Raw genomic sequence first — 21,175 nt, 5'->3', positions numbered from 1 at the left:
ATGAGAGTGAAGTTTCTCCCCATTCCCCCTTGCCTTCCCCCCTTCCATATCATTGCAATAGCTCATTGTAATAAAGAAAAATCTTATTATATGAAATATCTTGGCCTATTCCCCCTCTCCTTTTTCTTTTTCCCATTACATTTCTCTTTTTTTCTGTTGACTCCATTTTTACACCATATTTTATCTTCGAATTCAGCTTTCTCCTGTGCTTCAACTATAAAAGCTCCCTCTACCTGCTCTATTAACTGAGAAGGTTCATATCCTCCTGGTTTCTAATAGAACAGTAGTGTTCCATGACATGCATATACCACAGTTTGTTAAGCCATTTCCCAACTGAAGGACATTTACTTAATTTCAAATTTTTTGCCCCAACAAACAGGGCTGCTAAAAATATTTTTGTACAAGTGATGTTTTCACCCCTTTTCATAATCTCTTCAGGGTATAGACCCAGTAGTGATATTGCTGGATCAAAGGGTATGCACATTTTTGTTGCTCTTTGAGTGTATTTCCAAATTGCTCTCCAGAAAGGTTTGATGAGTTCACAGCTCCAACAACGTATTAGATTTCCTACATCCCTTCCAACATTGATCACTGTCCTTTCTAGTCATATTGGCCAGTCTGAGAGGTGTGAAGTAGTACCTCAGAGATGCATTAATTTTCATATCTCTAATCAGTAATGATTTAGAGCAATTTTTCATATGACTATGGATCACTTTAATTTCCTCATGTGTAAATTGTCTTTGCCTATCCTATGACCATTTGAATGACAGGGAATTCTTATTACTATCTGAAGCAGTCTATTTCAGTTTTGAATAGCTCTAATTGTTGGTAATTTTTTTTCCTTTCTGTAAATTGAAATCTGCTTTCATGCAATTTCTCCCTATTTTTCTTTGTTCTGCCACATGAGGTCAAGCAGAAAAGCTTGATAAGACTGGCCATGTATTTTCTTCTTCAGATTTGTTGTTTGGTCATTTCAGTTGTGTTCAGCTATTTGGGATTCTCTGGAAAAAGATACTGAAGTGGTTTTACTATTTTCTCTTCCAACTCATTTTATAGAAGAGTAAACGGAGGCAAACAATATTAATGTGTCCAGGGTCACACAACTAGTAAGTATGTGGGATTAGATTTGAATTCAGTTCTTCCTAACTCCAGGCCCCACAATCTATATACTCATTGCACCACCTAGCTGCCTTCCTTCAGGCTAAACCTTCCTACATTTTGGAAGCATAATTCTGAATCTGCTCATCAGCCTCTTCTGGACCTACTTATCAAAATGATTTTTTCTCCTAAATATTCACTCTAAAGAGTCATGCCCAGAGTACTCCCAAAGCAGCATTAAGTAGCTTTATCCCACTACTCTAGAGCCTATATTTCTAATTTCTGTAGTCTTAAGATAGTATTACTTTCTTTTCTGGCAATTTTTTTTTTTAGGTTTTTGCAAGGCAAATGGGGTTAAGTGGCTTGCCCAAGGCCACACAGCTAGGTAATTATTAAGTGTCTGAGACTGGATTTGAACCCAGGTACTCCTGACTCCAAGGCTGGTGCTTTATCCACTGTGCCACCTAGCCACCCCACTGGCAAATCATTCTTCTAGTTCATATTGAGTTTGCAGGCCACTTAAAGTGCTTAGATTTTTTTTTTTAATTAAAACTGGTCTTTTTTAAAATATTTGTCCCCAGGTGGAACTATTTGTAATTAATTAATCAATCAGCAAGCATTTATTAAGTGGCAGCTATTTCCAGGTGCTCTGCTATTTTCTAGGGATACAAAACCAAAATCAAAGCAGCTCTTGCCATCAAGGAGTATCCATTCTCACAGAGAACAATGTATGCCTGTTATTTATATACAAAACAGAAACAAGTGACTGACACGGCATTAGAGGCTTACAAGACTAGGAAAAGCCTCCTGTAAAAGACAGAACTTGAGCTAAGACTTAAGGTAAATCAGGGATGTCAAAACCTAGGGGAGGAAAGCATTCTAGGCCAGGCCACTCCGCTGATGGGGGTACCAGTTTTTAAACACTTTTTGAAACCCTTGCCAGTCTGCCGAAGACTTTGACCACTTTCTCAGAATCATGTTTTTAAATGCACAAAACAAACTACATGGGATTACAAAGGCAACCAAATATATCAAAATATAGTTATCAAAGATTAATTTCACAGTTCTCAGGTTAAGAATGCTTGGTGTGGTAGAAAAGCAGTTTTGGAGATTGGAGTTTCAGTCCTAGTTCTCCCTGTGTGAACTTGATCAAGCCAACCTACCTCCAGGTATCCAAATATCTTCTAACAGAAAATATGGATGATAATACTAGCCCTTCTTGTAATGGAGGCAGCTAGGTGGCACAGTGAATAAAGAACTGGACCTGGATCGAGAAGACTTAGCTTCCTAAGTTCAAATCCATCCTTAGGCACCTCCTAGCAGTGTGACATTGGACGAATCACTTAAGCATGTTTGCCTCAGTTTTCTCATTTGTAAAATGAGGGAGAGAAGAAAATAACAAAGTACATACTATCTTTGCCAAGAAAACCCCAAATGGGGTCAACAAAGAATCAGATATGATTAAAATAACTGAACAACAACTTGTAATGGAATTATTTTGAGGATCAAATTAGGTAATACTTATGAAAACTTTTTGAGAAGCACTATTCAGATGTGTAGTATCTCTAATACTGATATAATCAGTTGTGATTTAGATAATATTTTTGGTCTCTTTTATAGGGTAATAAAGGAGGAGTGGCAATCCGTTTCCGATTTCACAATACAAGCATCTGCATTGTGAATTCCCATCTAGCAGCCCATACTGAGGAGTATGAGAGAAGGAACCAGGACTACAAAGACATTTGTTCCCGCATGCAGTTCTGTCAGGTTGATCCAAATCTTCCACCTCTCACCATTGGCAAGCATGAGTGAGTAGCTAATTTTGCCCCATCTACTGATCACTTCTGAAATTGGGGGTGGGGCTCTCATTTCTGGAATGATATAGAAAGCTTGCACTTATTCATGTATGAAGCCTCTGTTGAAGATCGTCAATCCTGGACTTATTTCCCCTCATTATCTAGCCACCTTTGGGCATCTCTAATTCTTCATTATTTAGTGTATCCTTAAGGAAATACAGATATATCGATATTGACCCTCCTCAGCAAAACATGCCCTGGGAATGTTAATCAGGCACCCCAAATCAAGGCATACAGTGGACCCCAAACTCAGTTTTAAAAGCATCAGTTATTTTGAATTATCTGTGTCACTCTTCCCCTTCTCTCATTAGCACTGATCCAATGATTCAAAATAAGAATATTTGCTTTTGTTCTATTGATCTTGGAGCTTAGCTTCAGTTGCTTTGATCATTCTGTGTTAAAAACGTCCCTGAGCTTCTTATCCTTTCCCTCCAACACAGTTAACCTTGTGTATTTTCAGTTTAAAATTATTTTTGTTAAATGACAAAAGCTCATTTAGACTTGAAGGTTTTTGGTAGGTAAGGCTACTTCTTGGAAAGATAGCCTGCTGCAATGGTGGCGATGTCCACCAGGGGGCGGTGAGAACCCCGAACCTGCTCCTATCTGGTGGTTGTGTGTGTGTGTGTGTGTGTGTGTGTGTGTGTGTGTGTGTGTGTGTGTGTGTGTGTCTGTATGTTTATCTGGTTGTGTGTGTGTATGTTTATATGGTTGTGTGTGTCTATGTTTATCTGTGTGCGTGCATGTGTGTGTATGTTTATCTGGTTGTGTGTGTGTCTGTATGTTTATCTGGTTGTGTGTGTGTATGTTTATATGGTTGTGTGTGTGTCTATGTTTATCTGTGTGTGTGTGTGTGTGTGTGTGTGTGTGTGTGTGTGTGTGTGTGTGTATTCAAACTTGGGCTTCTGAAAACTGACAGGCTGGCTCTCATTCTCTAGGGAATCTGGCCAGAAGTGTGTCTTTCCAGCCATGTTCTTCCTTCCTGTTGCAAAGGCAGAGTCCCAGATTTGAAGATTCAGCTAGGGTATCAGTTGTGGATGCTTTAATCTAATTTGATCTATGTGTGTCTTTGTATGTGTGTGAGTGCTGTTGTGTTAAACTGCCTAAGGTTGTGGTCGTTGGCTTCTCATGGAGCACTCATGGTGTTCACAGGATGAGTGGTATCATCTGGGGTTTTCTGTCTCCTTCATTCTCAAATGATATTTATCATTAAACACTAACACTCTCCATGAAGGAGTGCAAACAGTGCCAGATGAGCAATGCTTTTGTTTTCTGGGAGTCATGCCCTGGAAACCAAGTCTTTTCATGCCTTTGGTGAACCAAAATATGTGGGGTAGGAGGGTACTGCTATTTGGAATCCCCTGGAGATCTGCACAAGCCCCTATTTAAAAGATTTTTAGCCTCTCTCATGGGAATGAGGTATGTGATCTTATTACTCAGACTTGTCATAATAATTTGGTTAAGGAAGGAGGAGAAGGAGGAAACAGAAGAGGAAGAAGAGACTCTTTCATTATGATCTCAGAACTGGAATGGCTGACCAAGAGGTGCAGACATGGCAAAGACATTTTATGACTATCTCACTTTCCCAACCAGTTTTCCTGAGTCTTGCTTTTCTCTGGGCCTTCTGAAGAGAGCCCAGGTTGGGACAGGTTAAAATCCTGCCTAAAAACCCTGTCATCCTTGTCCTCTGTCCTCACAGTGTGATCCTATGGCTGGGGGACCTCAACTACAGGATAGAAGAGCTGGATGTGGAAAAAGTGAAAAAACTCATCGAGGAGAAGGCATTTCAAACCCTGTACACATATGATCAGGTACAGAGAGTCCCTGGTAGCCTGGGCAGGCAACCCATTGACCTCCTGCCATAAGGTCTCTCGGGTTCTTCAAGGAGAAGTGCTAGGTCTTTCATGTTAAGCCACATGAGAAACTTGCCCCCATCTAATCAATCTCTCTCTTGGTCAAGCATTTTCTTGACATCCAGTCAGTATTTCTCTTTTCAGTCTTTTCCCCAAATGCTTATGATTTCTTTCACCTCTTCTTTCATTGCTTCATTGGGAGATGAGACTTTCTTAGGAAGGAAGGTGCTTGCTCAATGTATTCACACAATGTATTTCTTGAGCAAGCTGCTTCCTCACTTCTTCTTCCCTATACTGCATAATGTCATTCTTTTCTGAGAACTGTCATTGCTGAAAAAGCTTTCTTTTACTTCCTCCTTGATCCTCCCTTATCATTTATCAGTTGACATCCCCTTTTCACTTAAAATTCCTTTGCTGGAGCATCAGTACTTTGAACATTTTTCTTCCTTTCAAAAGTTCTTACATTTGAATGTTTTTATGAATTGATTGTGTGGTCACCAAGTTCTGTTTTAAAAAAAAATGAATTAGTCTTAGTACTTTTAGTGTCTTTTTTTATTCCCAGAATTTTATTATTCTAATCAGTTCAAATCTTTCTATTTCCCACTTTGCAACATAAAAAAAGCTACTTAGAACAAAACAACCAACTCTGGTGTTTTAATCATTAAAGAGTCGCCAGTAGCAGGTCCATTTTGAGTCTAACTTTCTTCACTGGTAAATTCTCTTATTTTTCTCCAATCCAAGTTTCTAACATGAAGCAATTAGATGGCATATGCTTCCCATACCTTGGTTTCTTAACAGATTAATTTAATCTATCAAAGTCTCAATTTCACATCTTGTCTCATCTTTATTCATTAATCTTTCTTTCCAGAAGCAATAGCATACATCTTGTGCTTTGTGCCCCTTTTTTTTAGATGACTTGTAAGATCTTGGTTACTGTGATCCAAGAAGCATCCTTGTTTGTTGCTATCTCTTTGTCTTTTTCCTTTTCAATCCATTTTGGAAAATGAAAATTGAGGTGACCTAGCAAGTTATGCTATCTAGGACCCAGTCCCAGTTGTAAAAATTAAGCCTTTTCTGTAGCTTTCCCAATAGTTTTAGGTGTAGAATTCCAGGGACTAATCCAAGAATGCCTCAGGAGGTCAGGAATGGGATCTGAAAGTAATTGACAGAGACCTGGCACTCATGACTGCTGATGGTCAAACTATAAATATAGTTTGACTGAATAGATACTATGAGAAGGGAGTGAGCAGCTTAGTTATTCTATGAGCTATTCAATCAAACTCCCTTGGACCTAGCCTTTCACTTCTTTTGTAGAAGACCCTTAAAAGATGGAATGGCAAATAAGCTTTCTGGTGGCTCCATACTTTGCAAATGTTAGGGCTGGGAATCTGTTTGGTTTTCTTAACTATATTGACAAAAGAATAGCAATCAAGTTCCTTTTCTTAGGGGTTGGAGTTGAACACAAATTATACAGTGGTCTGCTTCCCATCATTGGCTACCCATTCTCCTTTAATAGGATATTTCATTTGTTAATACTAGGGTTTGCTTTACTTCCTTCCAACAGCTAAATATTCAAGTGGCTGCAAATGCTGTCTTCCAAGGCTTCACTGAGGGGGAGTTATCTTTCCAGCCTACTTACAAGTATGACACTGGCTCTGATGATTGGGATACCAGGTAGGTTACAAGTGATTGAAACCCCAGAGATCTGGAAGGCATTTGAACTCTCATCTTCTTTATCCTCTCTCTAGGCTACTTGTCTCAGGACCTGTTTTCTTTTTCTTCATTCTCTGTCTTGTGGAAGCATCCTGAGACCTCCTTTAGGCTACATACATAAACACTACAGATTACAAAATATTATTATATGGATAATATTTTAAAGTCCTTCATCTCACCTGGATAAGAAATTCTTATTTGTCTTTATCAATTTTGGAAGACTACCTGGCATTTTCCCCCTTATCAATGGCCTAATCACTTTCTTTGAGGAAAACAAGTTAGGAAGAAACTCCCTTTTGATAGAATGAAGATAAATGACTGGACAAGGTCTAGGAATCATCGATTGTTCCACTTAAGAGCCATACTCTTTTCCCATGACTTGACCCAGATGAATGTAATGATCAGCCTAAGAAAATCAAGAAATTATTGTTTCAATAAATGGAAATATTTCTTAAAGTTCACATTTGACCATCTGGTGTAAGAATGCTATTAATAGGGGCGGCTAGGTGGCACAATGGATAGAGCACCGGCCCTGGAGTCAGGAGTACCTGAGTTCAAATCCGGCCTCAGACACTTAATAATTACCTAGCTGTGTGGCCTTGGGCAAGCCACTTAACCCTATCTGCCTTGCAAAAAAAAAAAAAACCTAAAAAAAAGAATGCTATAAATAGGAACTCCAAAATGACTTAGAAGAGATTTTCAAAGCCAGAGGGAAGTTCGGCCCACCTCTGATCTTCTTTCTAAGGAGAAATGTCTAGAATTTTTAGTTCAGTCTAATAAAAATTGCTTTCAGCAGGCTTGTGCCTAAATTGTAGAATACCTAATTTTAATACCTAACAGTTTGTAGCTTTATTTCAGTATTTTGTCTTTTGAGCTTCAGAATACTGAAGCTCAAAAGACAAAAGACAATATTGAATTTGCCTTCCATTTGTTTTGACATTCTCTAGGATGTCAAAGTGGTTCAAAGATACTTGGGAGATCCCCGAGATCCTTTTAGGGAGTCTATGAGGTCAAAACTATTTACATAATATGAAAATGTTTTATCAATTGATATCATTCACATAAGAAGAAGCTATTGATTGGGGAAGGTCCTTAATAATTTATAAAAGTGGAAAGACATCTTGAAACCAAAAATTTTGAGAATTGTTGCTCCTAAGGATAAATTCTGGCCATCAGTTGGGACTTGAATACTCACTCCCCTATAAGAATCCTGAATTGTCCTTTATTCTCTCTGAAGTAAATGCTAAATTTAGATTCTTTTCCTAATAATCAGTGAGTCATGAAAGAGAGAATAAGGAAGATATTTATACTGGAAAAAAATGTGTTTTATAATTTGAGAGTTTTTGCTTAAACCAAGAACATAAACTGTTCTTTCACCTCCCTGGGCAAATCCTTGCAATTAGAATCAATGCACACTGAATCACTGTCAGGAGACGTAATCTGTATTATTACTACTGAATTGTTATTGCATCACTATAGAGATGATCTACATGACCATATCACTAATGGGTGCTCCACTCCAGACAGTTAGTAAACTGGGCCAAGGAGGAAACAGTCAAGGCACTTTCAATGAAACAGATTTCAGTGCATCTCTTTTCATTGCAGTGAAAAGTGCCGAGCCCCTGCCTGGTGTGACCGGGTCCTATGGAAGGGGAAGAACATTACTCAGCTGAGTTACCAAAACCATATGGCTCTAAAGACAAGTGACCACAAGCCAGTTAGTGCAGTGTTTGATATTGGGGTAAGTGACAAATTATTTTTAGTTGAGGCATTTTTAATTCTAGTCATATTATCTCTTTCAATCAAAGCCTTCAGGAAGTATCTGCTCACAGCCTATAAGGAGCAGAAGCCCCATGGTGCCAAACACCAAGCATCCTTTTGTGCCGGACCTGTATCTTGGCCAAGCTGCCGGCCAAACACTCACTTATCTCAGCTCTTGCCAAGAGGGGAATGGTTGACAGCCACAAGTATTTCCTCTTGAAGAACCTATTAATTTTACTTCTCAATGAAATCTTTGCTAGTGAGTTTACAATGTTCAGATCTTCAATTTTTTTTTTAAATAGGAAAATTTTAAAACTTTTGTAAAGAGAAAAACCATCCTGTTATATAAATTGCCTGATTCCTATGCTTTGAGCCCCACCATGCTGAAATAGGAGAAGTCAATTCCCTGCAGAATACTGATCCTCTGACATTTTTCTTTTAGGTAAAAGTGGTAAATGAAGAGCAATACCGGAAGACCTTGGAAGAGATCGTCCGGTCACTGGATAAATTGGAAAATGCCAACATTCCATCAGTGACCCTGTCCAAAAGAGAGGTAGGAGGGATGTGATTGTCATTCTGGCAGTCAACTCTTCTGATAATGCAGTTTTGACTCTCTTAGCTCATTAGGGTGAGAATTCTAGGACAATTCAGAATTATGGCCTCAGTCCACCAGGTTCTGGCATAGCACTGAGAAGCAGTTGGCACTACTGTTTGTCTTGTGAAGCAGGGCTGTTGCTGATGGCTTGGCAGAGCTAAGTACAAGTTGACAGATTTTAGACTACAGTCAGCATTTATCTTCCATAGACACTGGCCTGCATAATTCCAATTTATTTTCAATTGCTGGAATGCAATATGTGCTAGCTCATTTTGTAGCAGATTTGCCTATCTAATAACACTTGGCTTTGACTAAAAGGAAAATGCACTCACATTTATTTTTTTAAAATCACAAAACTGATGGAACTGAGAAAGGAAGCAAAAGAAGATAGTGTGACACTTTGGGAAGAGATGGAGGAAAGCCTTCTTGAGATAAACAGTTTGATATGCATAATCCATAAAATGGATCATCTAAATTAATCAAAGAGCAGTAAAAGAAACTCATATGATTCTCTGACTTTCCTAATCAGAATTCAGAATAACAGAATAAACTTGTGGAGGAGGTGTTGGTGTGAAGGCCAGTTTAACATGAGGTCTTTGTTTTATGTTAGAATAAACTTTCTGCAGCCATGGAGTTTGAAGTTAGTTGGACTAAACTTTGACGCTGCTATTCTCACACCTTGGGTTAAATTTGGGGGGGGGGGTTAAGGGGTTTTTTTTTGCAAGGCAATTGGGGTTAAGTGGCTTTCCCAAGGCCACACAGCTAGGTAATTATTAAGTGTCTGAGACCGGATTTGAACCCAGGTACTCCTGACTCCAAGGCCGGTGCTTTATCCACTACACCACCTAGCCACCCCTTCCTTGGGTTAAATTAATGGGCTGTTGCTACTAGTAAATGATTAATAGAACCAGGGTTTTGACCCACAGAAGATGTTCCAGGAATGTGAGAACTATGGCTTTTGGGGTGACTCAGCAGGGTAGCCAAGGAGAAGGTACTGGTGCTCACTGACCTCTGGTCTTCTCTTAGTTCTGCTTTCGGGATGTGAAGTACATGCAATTGCAGGTGGAGTCTTTCATTATTTATAATGGCCAAGTGCCCTGCCGGTTTGAATTCATCAATAAACCAGATGAAAATTCCTACTGCAAGCAATGGCTGAATGCCAACCCCAGCAAGGGATTTCTTCTGCCTGGTAAGTCCTCTTCCTTCCTTGGCTGGGCAAATGAAGAAAAGCAAACTCCATTTCCATGAACAGTAGAGAGAGGAGGTTGTTTTAGAGATTTGTCATCACAGTACTGTAGAAGCTCACATTTAGATAGTATTTGGTTTAGGAAACTTCATGGGCATTACCTGATTTGATCCTCAGGACAAACTCTTAAATTAGGTAGGGTCAGTATCTCCATTTTACAGATAAGGAAACTTGTTGAGAGAAGTCAGTGACAGATTCAACGCCTCACAGTTGGTAAGTTGTAGAGCTGGGATTCCCTTCCAGCCCTTCTGCCCTCAAATGTGGTGGTGTGCTTTAGTAACTGCTCTCCTGTGCTTTGTATCATTCCGTGAAGTGCCACACACATGTCATTCAGCAGCCACATGAGGGAGGCAAGCAGAAGATAGTAAAATTGCCACTGTTGAGAAGTATCTTCAGGGGTTTGCTATAATCAAATCTTAATTATCTGCTGTGGTATAGAGCTATCAAAAGAGGTCAGTCATCTATAAAATATTTTGGCTCTAGGACTGCAGCCTGTATATTGTTTTTAATAGTGCTTTGTAGCAGAGAAATATAGCCAAGGAATGGACATTTTCCATGGATAATATATACACTAATTATTGAAAGATAATTATACTCACTACTAACATGGAATTGACTCTATCTTACTCAGAGAAGAGATTGATCCAAACATTTACATTGTTTTTATACCCTTTAAAATAACCATTAGCACTTGTTACCTAAAGTGTTAAATTATTTGATGTGTCACAATACAGCTATCTTCTCGACTAGATTGTAGGAACTTACAGAGCAAAATCATCCTGCCTCATGCTTAGCAGTCTGCTGTGGACCCCATGTTGTTCAGTAACTATTTTCTGCTAGGTTTATTTCTTTTGCACTGCCTTTTGATCACCCATTGCCTTATATCATCCTCTCTTTGTAGATTCTTCCATTGAGATTGAATTGGAGCTGTTTGTTAATAAAACTACTGCTACAAAGCTCAATTCAAGGGAGGACCAAATTGAAGACATTCTGGTTTTGCACCTGGAAAGGGGGAAGGATTACTTTTTATCTGTGTCTGGGAACTACCTGCCCAGCTGTTTCGGTTCTCCCCTCCAAACTCTGTGTTACATGCGGGAACCCATCCAGGACTTAATGCCTGAAACCATTCAAGAACTGGTGAGTTAATTTGAGACTGAAGAGTCCCTGCTCACAAATGAAATTACTGGAACTGAGGAATGGAAAAACCACTAGATCCCCCCAAATTGGAAGGGACCTCAGAGAGGGTGTTGAGTGCATCTTGAAAGTAGGGCCACCTATTACTCCCACCTGCTCACCCAACTTCTTCCGGAAATGATGGAGATCTTCACTACCATTTCAGATATATCATTCCATTATTAGAGAGCTCCTATCATTTAGTCTTTATTTTGAATCAAAATTTTCCACTTTGTGGCCTAAGAACCAGATTTTCTTGTCCCTGCCTCTCTGGGGACTTGCCAAATCTATGGCAGCATCTTTTCCCCCGTAGTCTTATTGTTATTCTGTCTTTTATTAAATATGCTATCCCTCACTGATATCTTATCATGGCAGGGAAGTGAGCCTGGGTTTTTCAAAGGTCATTCCAACTGAATAGGAACAGTAGTGCTACTGTGTTGGAAAGGCTTTAATGATGTGCAGGATGATAGAGTGTAAATGTCTTCCCTAGAAATGTAGTAACTAAGATGAGGAGGCTTGTAATCCACTCTGGTGGAAGTAGTAAACACACTATAGAAATAATGTTATCTTTAGTGAGGGAGAACTAAGACTCAAAAGGTCAAAGGTATTTCTAGTAAGATTCAAATAACTTGAGGCAAACTGTGGGGATGGTATATGTGTGGATTTTGTCCAAGCACTTTCAATACAAGATGTTATTCTATTTATAGGGCATTCCCTATAAAGCAAAATAAAAAAAGTCAAGAATTTGCTTCCCCATTATATAGATGAAAAAACAGAGGCTAAGAGAGGTTGTGACTTGCAAGTGGTAAAGTTATAATCAGAACCAGGTTTCCAGATCTTCAGCTTGGAACTGTTTCACAGAATTATAAAACTGGGAGGAAACTTCAGATCATATGTTCCAATCCCTTCATTTTGTAGATAAGGGACTAGACCATACCTTACTTCCTCTCTAGTTATCTTGGATGGATCTTGATGGAATTTAATTTGAATTCAGCTAATTCATTGGAATTACCCTTTTTTGCCTCTCAGAATCTGGAATAACTCACCTGAACTAATTTAAATTTCCTTTATTTACATGTATTTTATTTTATTCATATCTTTACTTTTTTAAACATTATTTATTTACATCTTTACTTTATATTTACATTTATTTATTTGTTTGTTTGTTTATTTATTTACAGCTAATTTGCATCCCTCATTCCTGGGGAAAGGGAAGTTTGGTTGGTTGTATGGAAGTCCTTCCTCTCTTTCTCAAGTTCCTTCCAAATAATTTTCTTGCCGCCACCCAAGCAAAAGAGGGAAGTTATTCTACTTAGCTGAATCTTTTCATGTTTATTTTTCTCTTGCAGACCTTAATGCCACTGCAAACAGAAGATGATGGAAGCCGGGAAGAAAAACCTCTAGAAATTCCCAAAGAGCTTTGGATGATGGTCGATCACTTGTATCGAAATGCTTCCCAGCAGGTAGGTGATGCTCAAGGAGCTTGCTTCCATGTCCCCCAAGCCACCTTTAGAAAGAGTATCAACAAAGGTACTTCCAGCTCTTGCAACCTTGATTTGAAGGTGGCCCTGTGAAGAGCAGTTCTTCCTCCCTGAGGAAGGGCGATGTGGCCCAGGTCCCAAGAGGCCATTTTGTTGCCATCAACAACTACCTCTCCAGTAAGGAAACAGGGTAGATGTGCTCTAAAAATATCAGCTCAGCTCCAAAGTGCTAACTGGTATTGAATGAGTTTTGCAATGGATGAGGCAGCAGCATATTCAGCCTCCTGGCATTGAACCTTTGAGGAAAGCTCATTTCTCTAATTTCAGTACCATCCCTGGAAAGGAATATAGCTTTGCCATAGTAAACTGGTCATTGGGGCACTTGGTTTTGGTTCTGGCAGTGTCACTAACTAACTTTCTGACCTTGAGCCAGTCTCTTACTTTCTTGGCTTCAGTTTTCTTTTTTCTTATCTGTTAAGAGTTTGAACTGAAAGTTCTCCTAGGGCCCTTCTTTCCAGCTCTAACATTCTAGAACTTGAGATTATATTTTCTGGACATGGAAGGGGCTGATTCAGAACCCTAGGAAGAGATGGTAAGAAGAACTCTGAGTCAGGAGACCTTAGATTTGGCATCTAGGGGGTAAAATGGATAGAGTACCAGGTCTGGATTCAGAAAGACCTGAGTTCAGGTCCAACCTCAGGTACTTTCTAGTTGTATGACACTGGGAAAATCATTTATCCTCTGCCTGCCTCAGTTACATCACCTGTAAAATTGGAATTACAATAACATCTAACTCACAAGGTTGTTGTAAGGAATAAATGAGATTTCAGTAAAGTACTTTACAAACCTTAAAATTCTATATAAATGATAGCTATTATTATTTATTATTATCACAGTAGAGTTATAGAAACAATCGTATAATTCTACAATCTGGGAGAGAGTAAGACAAAGTTCTCACCACACTCCCCTTCCTCTCATTTGTGGAAGGATTCCTTTCAATTACATCTTTATGGCAGTGCATACCATATTTAATCTAGCAAACATACAGAAGTTTTATAAAATAATAAATGTAAAGTTTTTAAATAAAATAGTAAATAGAAATATATTAGGTCAGGTAGCAAAACACTTATTGTTTTAGTCTTATTGCTTGAATTTGGATAAATTCTTTTTTTCTATATGTTAGCAGGTTTTTTTTGATGTTAAAAAAAATCCTGCAGGAATCCTAGACCTTTACAGCTTTTCCCCTTGCACTACTGTTATCTTTATTCTTTGATAATGGGCAGGACTTCATAATAAATGCCCTGTCATCATAAAGGCTCTCCTAATGAGGAAGGACCTGGAAATGCTTATGAGTTAAATTGATTTCATTAGACAGGGCCAGGTTACTTTCCCCTCTGACTCAGAGGACTCACCAAAGCTCTCCTTTTTGCCTTTGCCTATGATTATTTATATTTTCAGAAACATAAACATTAAGAAGTATTCTGACAGACTGTTTACTTCCACTTTCTTTTCCCTTGAAGGAAGATCTGTTTCAGCAGCCAGGCCTAAGGTCAGAGTTTGAATTGATTCGTGACTGTTTGGACACTGGGATGCTCGACACTCTTTGTATCCTTCCCACATGAAGTTCATTGCTTTTCAGAAAAGACGTTTCTCTAGGGATCGAGAGCCATCATCAGTGTTCTTCATGGGGAGGCTCTTTGCCTGTCTTCTCAGCTTTCTCTCTTGGAGATAACTGAGAACTAGGATCAGCTGAATCTTGGATCAGACTCCAGGAAGGAGGTCTTTTTTTTTTTTTTTAAGAAACATTTACTCATCACCTAGTATGTGCTAAATGCTGGAATTAATAAACAAGGCAAAAAAATCCCATACCTCAAAGAGCTTACAATCTAATGGGGCAGACAACATGTAAACAAATAGATACAAAGCAAGCTATGTACAGGATAAATAGAAAATAATTTTTTCAGTTGATTTTTATTTCTCCAATTATGTATTATGAAAGTTTTTCAACATTCATCCATAGACATTTGCATATTTTAAAGTTTTTTTAATTTTCTTCCACCCCACTCCCCTCAGCGGTGAATAGTCTAGTGAATAATGTGTATACACATTTGTGTTAAATGTGGGTATAGATTAGTCATTTTCTGTATGAGGAATTAGGATTAAGGGAAAAGAAAGAAAAACATGAGATAGGAAAGAAAAACATCAGAGACAATTTTTAAATGTGAATGTAGTGTTCATTCAGATTCTGTAGGCTTCTTTTATTTTGTTTTGTTTTTCTTTCTCTGAGTGGGGATAGCATTGTCCATAGCCAGTCTCCTAGGATTGTCCTAGCTTCTCTAAACTACTGAGAGGAGCTGTATCCATCAAGGCTGATCAGCTCACAATTGAGTTGTGTACAATGTTCTCTTGCTTTTGCTCCCTTTGCCCAGCCTCAGTTTCTGAAATTCATTCCATGCTTCTCTAGAATTCAACTTTTCACAGTTTCTTATAGAACAATAGTACTATATAACATAACCATAACTTGTTTAGTCATTTCCCATTTGATGGGTAAATTTCCTCAATTTCCAATTCTTTGCCACTACTAAAAGAGCTGCTATGAATATATTAGGACTTTCCCCATTTTTTATGATTTCTTTTGGATATAGCCCTAGTAGTAGTAGTAATTCTAGGTTAAAGGGTATGATCAGTTTTATTGTTCTTTGAGCATAGTTCCATCTTGCTCTCCAGAATGGTTGGATCAGTCCATAACTTCACCAACAATGCATTAATGTCCCAATCTTCCCACAACTTCTCCAATTTTGATGGTTTTCCCTTTTTGTCATCTGAGTGAATTCAATAGGTGTGAGGTGGAACATCATAGTTGTTTTAATTTGCATTTCTCTAATCTGTAATGATTTGGTGCATTTTTTCATATTATTATTTATAGCTTTAATTTCTTCATTGGAAAACTGCCTGTTCATATTCTTTGACCATTTATCAGTTAGGGGATAACTTGTAACCTTATAAATTTGATGCAATTCTCTATTTATTTTAGAAATGAGATATTTATCAGAATCCCTAATTGTGAAAATAGGAAATAATTTAGAGGAAAGGCACTTGAATTAAGAGGAGTTGGGGAAAGCTTCCTGTAGGAAGTGGGATTTTACTTAACACTTGAAGAAAACCAGAAAGGTATATTGATTGGAGAAAAGTGCAGTCCAGGCAAGGGAGGACAGCTAGAAAAAATGTCCAAAATAAAGAGAGGGATTGTCTTGCTCATGGAACAACCATGAGGCTTCAATGGATTGAAGACATATGTTAGAGAATAAGGCATAAGAAGACTGGAAAAGATGGAAGGGGCTAGGTTTAGAAGGGCCTTGAATGCCAAATAGACCATTCTGTGTTTGATCTTGCAGACAATATGAAGCCAGTGGAGTTTATTGAATATGGGAGTGATATGAGCAGACATGAGCAAAATTACTTTATTAACTGAATAATGAAGGATTGGAATGGGAAGAGATTTGAGGTAAGCAGACCCACCATCGGACTAGTGCAATAGTGCTCAGGCATGAGGTGATAAGGACTTGTGCTAGTGGGAGAAGTGTGAGAGGAGAGAAGGGGCTATATTTGAGAGATGTTGCAAAGATCTTGGCACCATTTCATCCCACAGATAGTAGGGGCTGCCTATTCCTTAATCATATCACATTAGCTGGGAGCAATCACTCTGTAGCTGAGGCCCTGCTGCTGTTCCTGGAGAGTCTGCCTGAGCCTGTCATCTGTTATAATTTCTATGATGCCTGTTTGGATTCTTCAAGTAACTACCCATTAAGTAAACAGGTAAGAATAAATGCTGTGTCCATATGCTTTTCCCAAACATACAAGGAATAGCAAACTAGGTGCAGGAAAGAAAAAAATTCATGTCACACTTAAGGTTTAAGTGGGTTCTGAGGGAAGGGATTGGGAGCAATTTAAGGAGATGGTCACAGATGTTAGGGATGGATCTGCATAGAAGCAGAGCTAGAAGTGACCTTAAAGCTGATCTAACCCAACCCCTTCATTTTATGGATACAACTGAAACCTCATTATGGTCCAGAAAGATGACTGTAGCTACCAATGGCTTTGGCAAAGTGAAATAGGTCCCAAGTTCCACTCTTAAAAAGGAATATGAGTGGGCAGCTAGTTGGTGCAATGGATAGAGCACTGACTCTGGAGTCAAGAGGACCTAAGTTCAAATCTAGCCTCAGACACTTAATAATTACCTAGCTGTGTGACCTTGGGCAAGTCATTTAATCCCATTTCCTTGAAAAAAAATTAAATTAAATTTTTAAAAAAGAGTATGAGAAGATACCTCTTTTCCCTACTTCATTGTGGAGGTGGGGAATAGTGTAAATAATTTCAGACTTCTGGGATGACATTAGTTTTGCAGAATTTTTTTTTTCATTATAAGTGATTATTCTGGGTGGAAATATCAAGAGGATTATGGTAGGAAATATAAGTGATACTACACTAATAGCTTGTAAAAAAGCAAGCAATAAAAATTTAAAAATAATGATCCTCTCACCTCATAGAATTATAGGCATTCAGGTTGAAAATGCCCTTTGGGGGTGGCTAGGTGGCAGTAGATAGAGCACTGGCCTTGAAGTCAAGAGTACCCAAGTTCAAATCTGGCCTCAGACACTTAATAATTACCTAGCTGTGTGGCCCTGGGCAAGCCACTTAACCCCATTGCCTTGCAAAAACTAAAAAAAAAAAAAAAAGTCCTTTGAGATCAAGTAATCCAACTCTGACTTAAACAAGTATCCCTTCTACTGCAACATTCTTGATAAGAAGTGATCCAGCCATGTACATGAATTGGGTGAGCCTCTCTCTATCTGTCACTTTCTCCTTTGCCTTTCTGGTGTCCTTAAGAACATGAGATTGTATAAAAGTTTATCTCTTTATTTCCACTGAAGCCTATCAACTGTTTCCTTTGAGTATGCATACAAATTATTCCTCCATTCAACAATTTTATTAAGCTCTTACTATGTGGAAGATATTTATGCATTTAAGAAGGACACTAGTAACTGATGAATTCAATAAAAAATATGAAGTGACAGGACAACTAGGTGGCACAATGGATAGAGCACCAACCCCTGGAATCAGGAGGACCTGAGTTCAAATTCAGTCTCGACTTTTGATACTTACTAGCTGTGTGACTTTGGGCAAGTCACTTAACCATATCACCTAACCAAAAGAAAGAATATATAGTGATTTTTATTTAAAGATGGAAATTTGCCTGCCTAATCCTGGGCTCTCACCTTTCCCATCTTCAGGAGAAGGCATTTAAAAGGCCAATAATATTGGATTAGAAACAAAGGAGAGGGGCAGCTAGGTGGTACAGTGGATAGAGCATCTACCCTGGAATCAGAAGGACCTGAGTTCAAATCCAGTCTCAGACACTTAATAATTGCCTAGCTGTGTGACCTAAGTCACTTAACCCCATTGCCTTAAATAAATAAAATTTTAAAAACAGAAATAAAGGAGAAAGCATTCTCTTTCTTCTAGGAAAGCATGGTACATCTGAGATCTGATACTGATCTGATCTGATACTCCAGGGCAATCTGTCTGACTTCCTTCCAGAAATATTTTGGGGCTGTGTAGAGTAAGCCCAGAAAAGAGCAGCTAATTTGATAGGACATGAAGGCTTGTTGTATGAGAAAACAAACTCATAAGAGTAAACTTTTTGGCCTGCAGAACCAAATCTGGGAAGGAGGTAGAATGCAATAAAGTCTATTAAGATCCTGAAGAGTTTTCATAGGGAAAAGGGTTGATACAGCACTCCTATTGGACTAGGTCACTAGAAGCATTTCTTGTTTAAGTCACTCAAGTTTAAACACTCAAGCTTAAATCAAATAAGAAGAAATGCTTACCTATCAGGGTGAGCTTTTTGAAGTTAAACATCTCAAGAAATGGTACTTTGGAAAGTCACCTATGAGTCCTTTGGGAAGTCTCTTGGGTTTTGGTATCTTCCTCTGGAAAATGTAGAGGTTGAATTAATGACCTCTGGGGGCTAGTTCTCAATTTATGAAAATATTGAATTCTAAAAAGAGATAAACAAGTTTGAAGAAGCATTTTTGCAAGCTAGAGTTGATTGCAGAGAATAGCGATCAGAATGGTTGAGGAGACTTGAGAACATTCTAAGAGGACTCACTGAAGAAACTAGGTATGTTAAACCTGGAGAGGACAAAGTTTAAGATAAACATAACTGCCTTCAGGCATAGGAAGAACTATCATACTTAAAATCCTAGCAGGCAGAACTAGAAACCAGATTTTGGTTCCACAGGGGGAAAAATCATCCAAAGGTGGAACAGTCTGCTTTGGAGGGGATCCTGTCTTCAAAAAGAATATAGGCCCCCTTGTCAGGGGTTTTGTAAAGGTGATATCTATTTAGATAGGGCTGAACTAGTAGGTTCTGAAGGTCCCTTGTTGAGAATCAAAGGTACAGGATACAAAATCCCTTATAGGAATAAGTAGAATGTTTGAGGACAGTCAGTTCTTGATTAATGCCATTAGTGAATTCTGTGAAGTGGTTGTATATATTCAAAATTGCACTTTTTGATTTGTTATAATTGTGTAAAATATGGTGATTGGTTCCAACCCAATGAAAACATGCATTATGAATTTGAATACTGCAACTATTTCATGGAATTACTATTTGTACTAATTCTGGCCTATCTGTTCATTCCTAACCTTTTGGGCTAACATCTTTTAGGTTAAAGTCATGTTCCTCTCAGAAACCAAAATTCTAGACTAAATATTCTATAAATTTGACCCAGGTAATAATAACTATTGACAGTAGGAAGAATTGAACATGGGGGTTTTGTACTTCTTCCTTTAAATCCAAAAATAAACTAACAAAGTTCTCCCTTTTCTAGATCATCTCCAATCTCCCCACTTGCCACAAAAATGTCTTCAATTATTTGATGGCATTTCTGAGAGAATTACTGAACAATTCAGGGAAGAACCATTTAGATGAGAAGATTTTAGGTGAGTATCATTATATCTCTGCATACTGAGAGATTCACTTGTGGTTAGGGGACTGGTATAGGTTCTAAAATATTCTCAGTATTCAGCTAGGACAAAACATGCTATTCCTAAAGCATTGCTCATAAGTTTGCCCTCTGAACAATGAAAAATGTTGCTTTTGTGCTCTTTCCACAACCTAGGACAATACACCATTAGGCAAAACTTCCTTGTGCTGAATCAATTATTTTCTGTATTTTTTTGTAGCTAGCACATTTGGCAGCTTGCTGCTCCGTTCTCCAGCCGGTCACCAAAAGCCAGATGTGGCAGAGAAGAAAAAGGCTCAGGACTTCATCCAACAGTTCCTTGTGTGAGGATTCAGCATATCCTGAGGTCTCTCTACAGCTGTCTTCCTTACTCACTGCTGGCAGCTGGTCATCCCCAGCTGTTTCAACTCAGTGGCCCCTTTGGGCTGTCTGCCTTGAGTCCTCTTGGGAGCCAGGATACCAGCTGACTGCTTTCTGAGCACAGCTTCAATTTCTAGCCCCCACTGTCAGCACACACAATGCTTTGAGTTAAAAAGAATGTTGAGTATCACAGTCTGAGGACAACTAGCCAATAGAGCTGACGTTTTCAATGTCCAATCATTTATTTAATACACACACAATATAAATATTTCTTTCCATCCAGAAAAAAAGGAAAAGAGGTTTTTAAAAAAAAACAATAAATACTATTAGCTAGTTTCTTGTGTTCACCTAGCTCATCATAAGACCACTTATGTAGCTTGGAACAGGCTCACTGTGATCAGATGTCATTTCATTGAATACTTTGGGGTCCTGGGAGTGCAAGCATGCAGACTTGGGAGTCATCAGGTCTGCAGGAGCTATCCAAGCCACGAAGGCTTTTTCCAGAGCTTGGTTTGAGCACCTGTGCTTTTGCATGGGCTCGGGCATCCAAGGAAGAGGATGGACAAACTGGCCAGGCCAAAGCAACGTGTTACAAGCAATATGAGGACTTGAAGATTCAGATGAAGTCGAACAGTGGAAGCAAGTGAATTTTTTCTCAGCTTGCTCTTCTCCCACATTGTAGATACAGCACCTCTCTGATAAGTGTAATATATTTTGATGATAAATGTATTTTTAACAGCAGTTGGTGTAGCTATGTTTTGTTACTCCTAGACATGTCAGTTCAAGCTATCTTTACAATGCTCCATGAATGTTCTGGCTTAAAAATTAATTTAAAAGGTATTTTGTCCAACAGTTTAGTGATTAATCCCCCTTTCATGGTAGGAAAAGAAACAGTTATGGTCTAAACTTGTAAGTACTCTGCCCTGCTTTACTTTAGGATTGCTTGACTCTTGAAGGGAACAATTGAACAGACTAGTTATGTTACTTCCATGTCTCTGCCTCCCTAAGAAGTCT

At 38.6% G+C, this 21,175-nt stretch overlaps 1 protein-coding gene across 6 annotated transcripts in view; it reads left to right on the top strand.

Moving 5' to 3' along the window:
• The window catches only part of INPP5B (inositol polyphosphate-5-phosphatase B), a 77,442-nt gene extending 56,540 nt beyond the window's left edge, over positions 1-20,902 (top strand). For 4 of the 6 annotated variants that reach the window (XM_074217573.1, XM_074217574.1, XM_074217575.1 and 1 more), the window contains 12 exons: positions 2,719-2,906; positions 4,651-4,762; positions 6,369-6,478; positions 8,123-8,258; positions 8,721-8,831; positions 9,900-10,062; positions 11,021-11,256; positions 12,642-12,755; positions 14,294-14,378; positions 16,462-16,589; positions 19,667-19,778; positions 20,022-20,902. In XM_074217573.1, coding sequence (XP_074073674.1) covers positions 2,719-2,906; positions 4,651-4,762; positions 6,369-6,478; positions 8,123-8,258; positions 8,721-8,831; positions 9,900-10,062; positions 11,021-11,256; positions 12,642-12,755; positions 14,294-14,378; positions 16,462-16,589; positions 19,667-19,778; positions 20,022-20,128 — 1,602 coding nt within the window. In that variant the 3' untranslated portion in view covers positions 20,129-20,902. Of the gene's footprint in view, positions 1-2,718; positions 2,907-4,650; positions 4,763-6,368; positions 6,479-8,122; positions 8,259-8,720; positions 8,832-9,899; positions 10,063-11,020; positions 11,257-12,641; positions 12,756-14,293; positions 14,379-16,168; positions 16,590-19,666; positions 19,779-20,021 lie in introns of those variants that run through there. The other 2 variants (XR_012474489.1, XM_074217576.1) reach the window with 2 other exon arrangements.
• Positions 20,903-21,175: the final 273 nt, after the last annotated feature.

The sequence above is a fragment of the Macrotis lagotis genome, chromosome 1, assembly GCF_037893015.1.
Source record: "Macrotis lagotis isolate mMagLag1 chromosome 1, bilby.v1.9.chrom.fasta, whole genome shotgun sequence".
In the NCBI taxonomy this organism is placed as follows: Eukaryota; Metazoa; Chordata; class Mammalia; order Peramelemorphia; family Peramelidae; genus Macrotis; species Macrotis lagotis.
The sequence above is the reverse complement of the archived record's forward strand: the minus strand, read 5'-3'. Positions and strand labels throughout refer to the sequence as shown.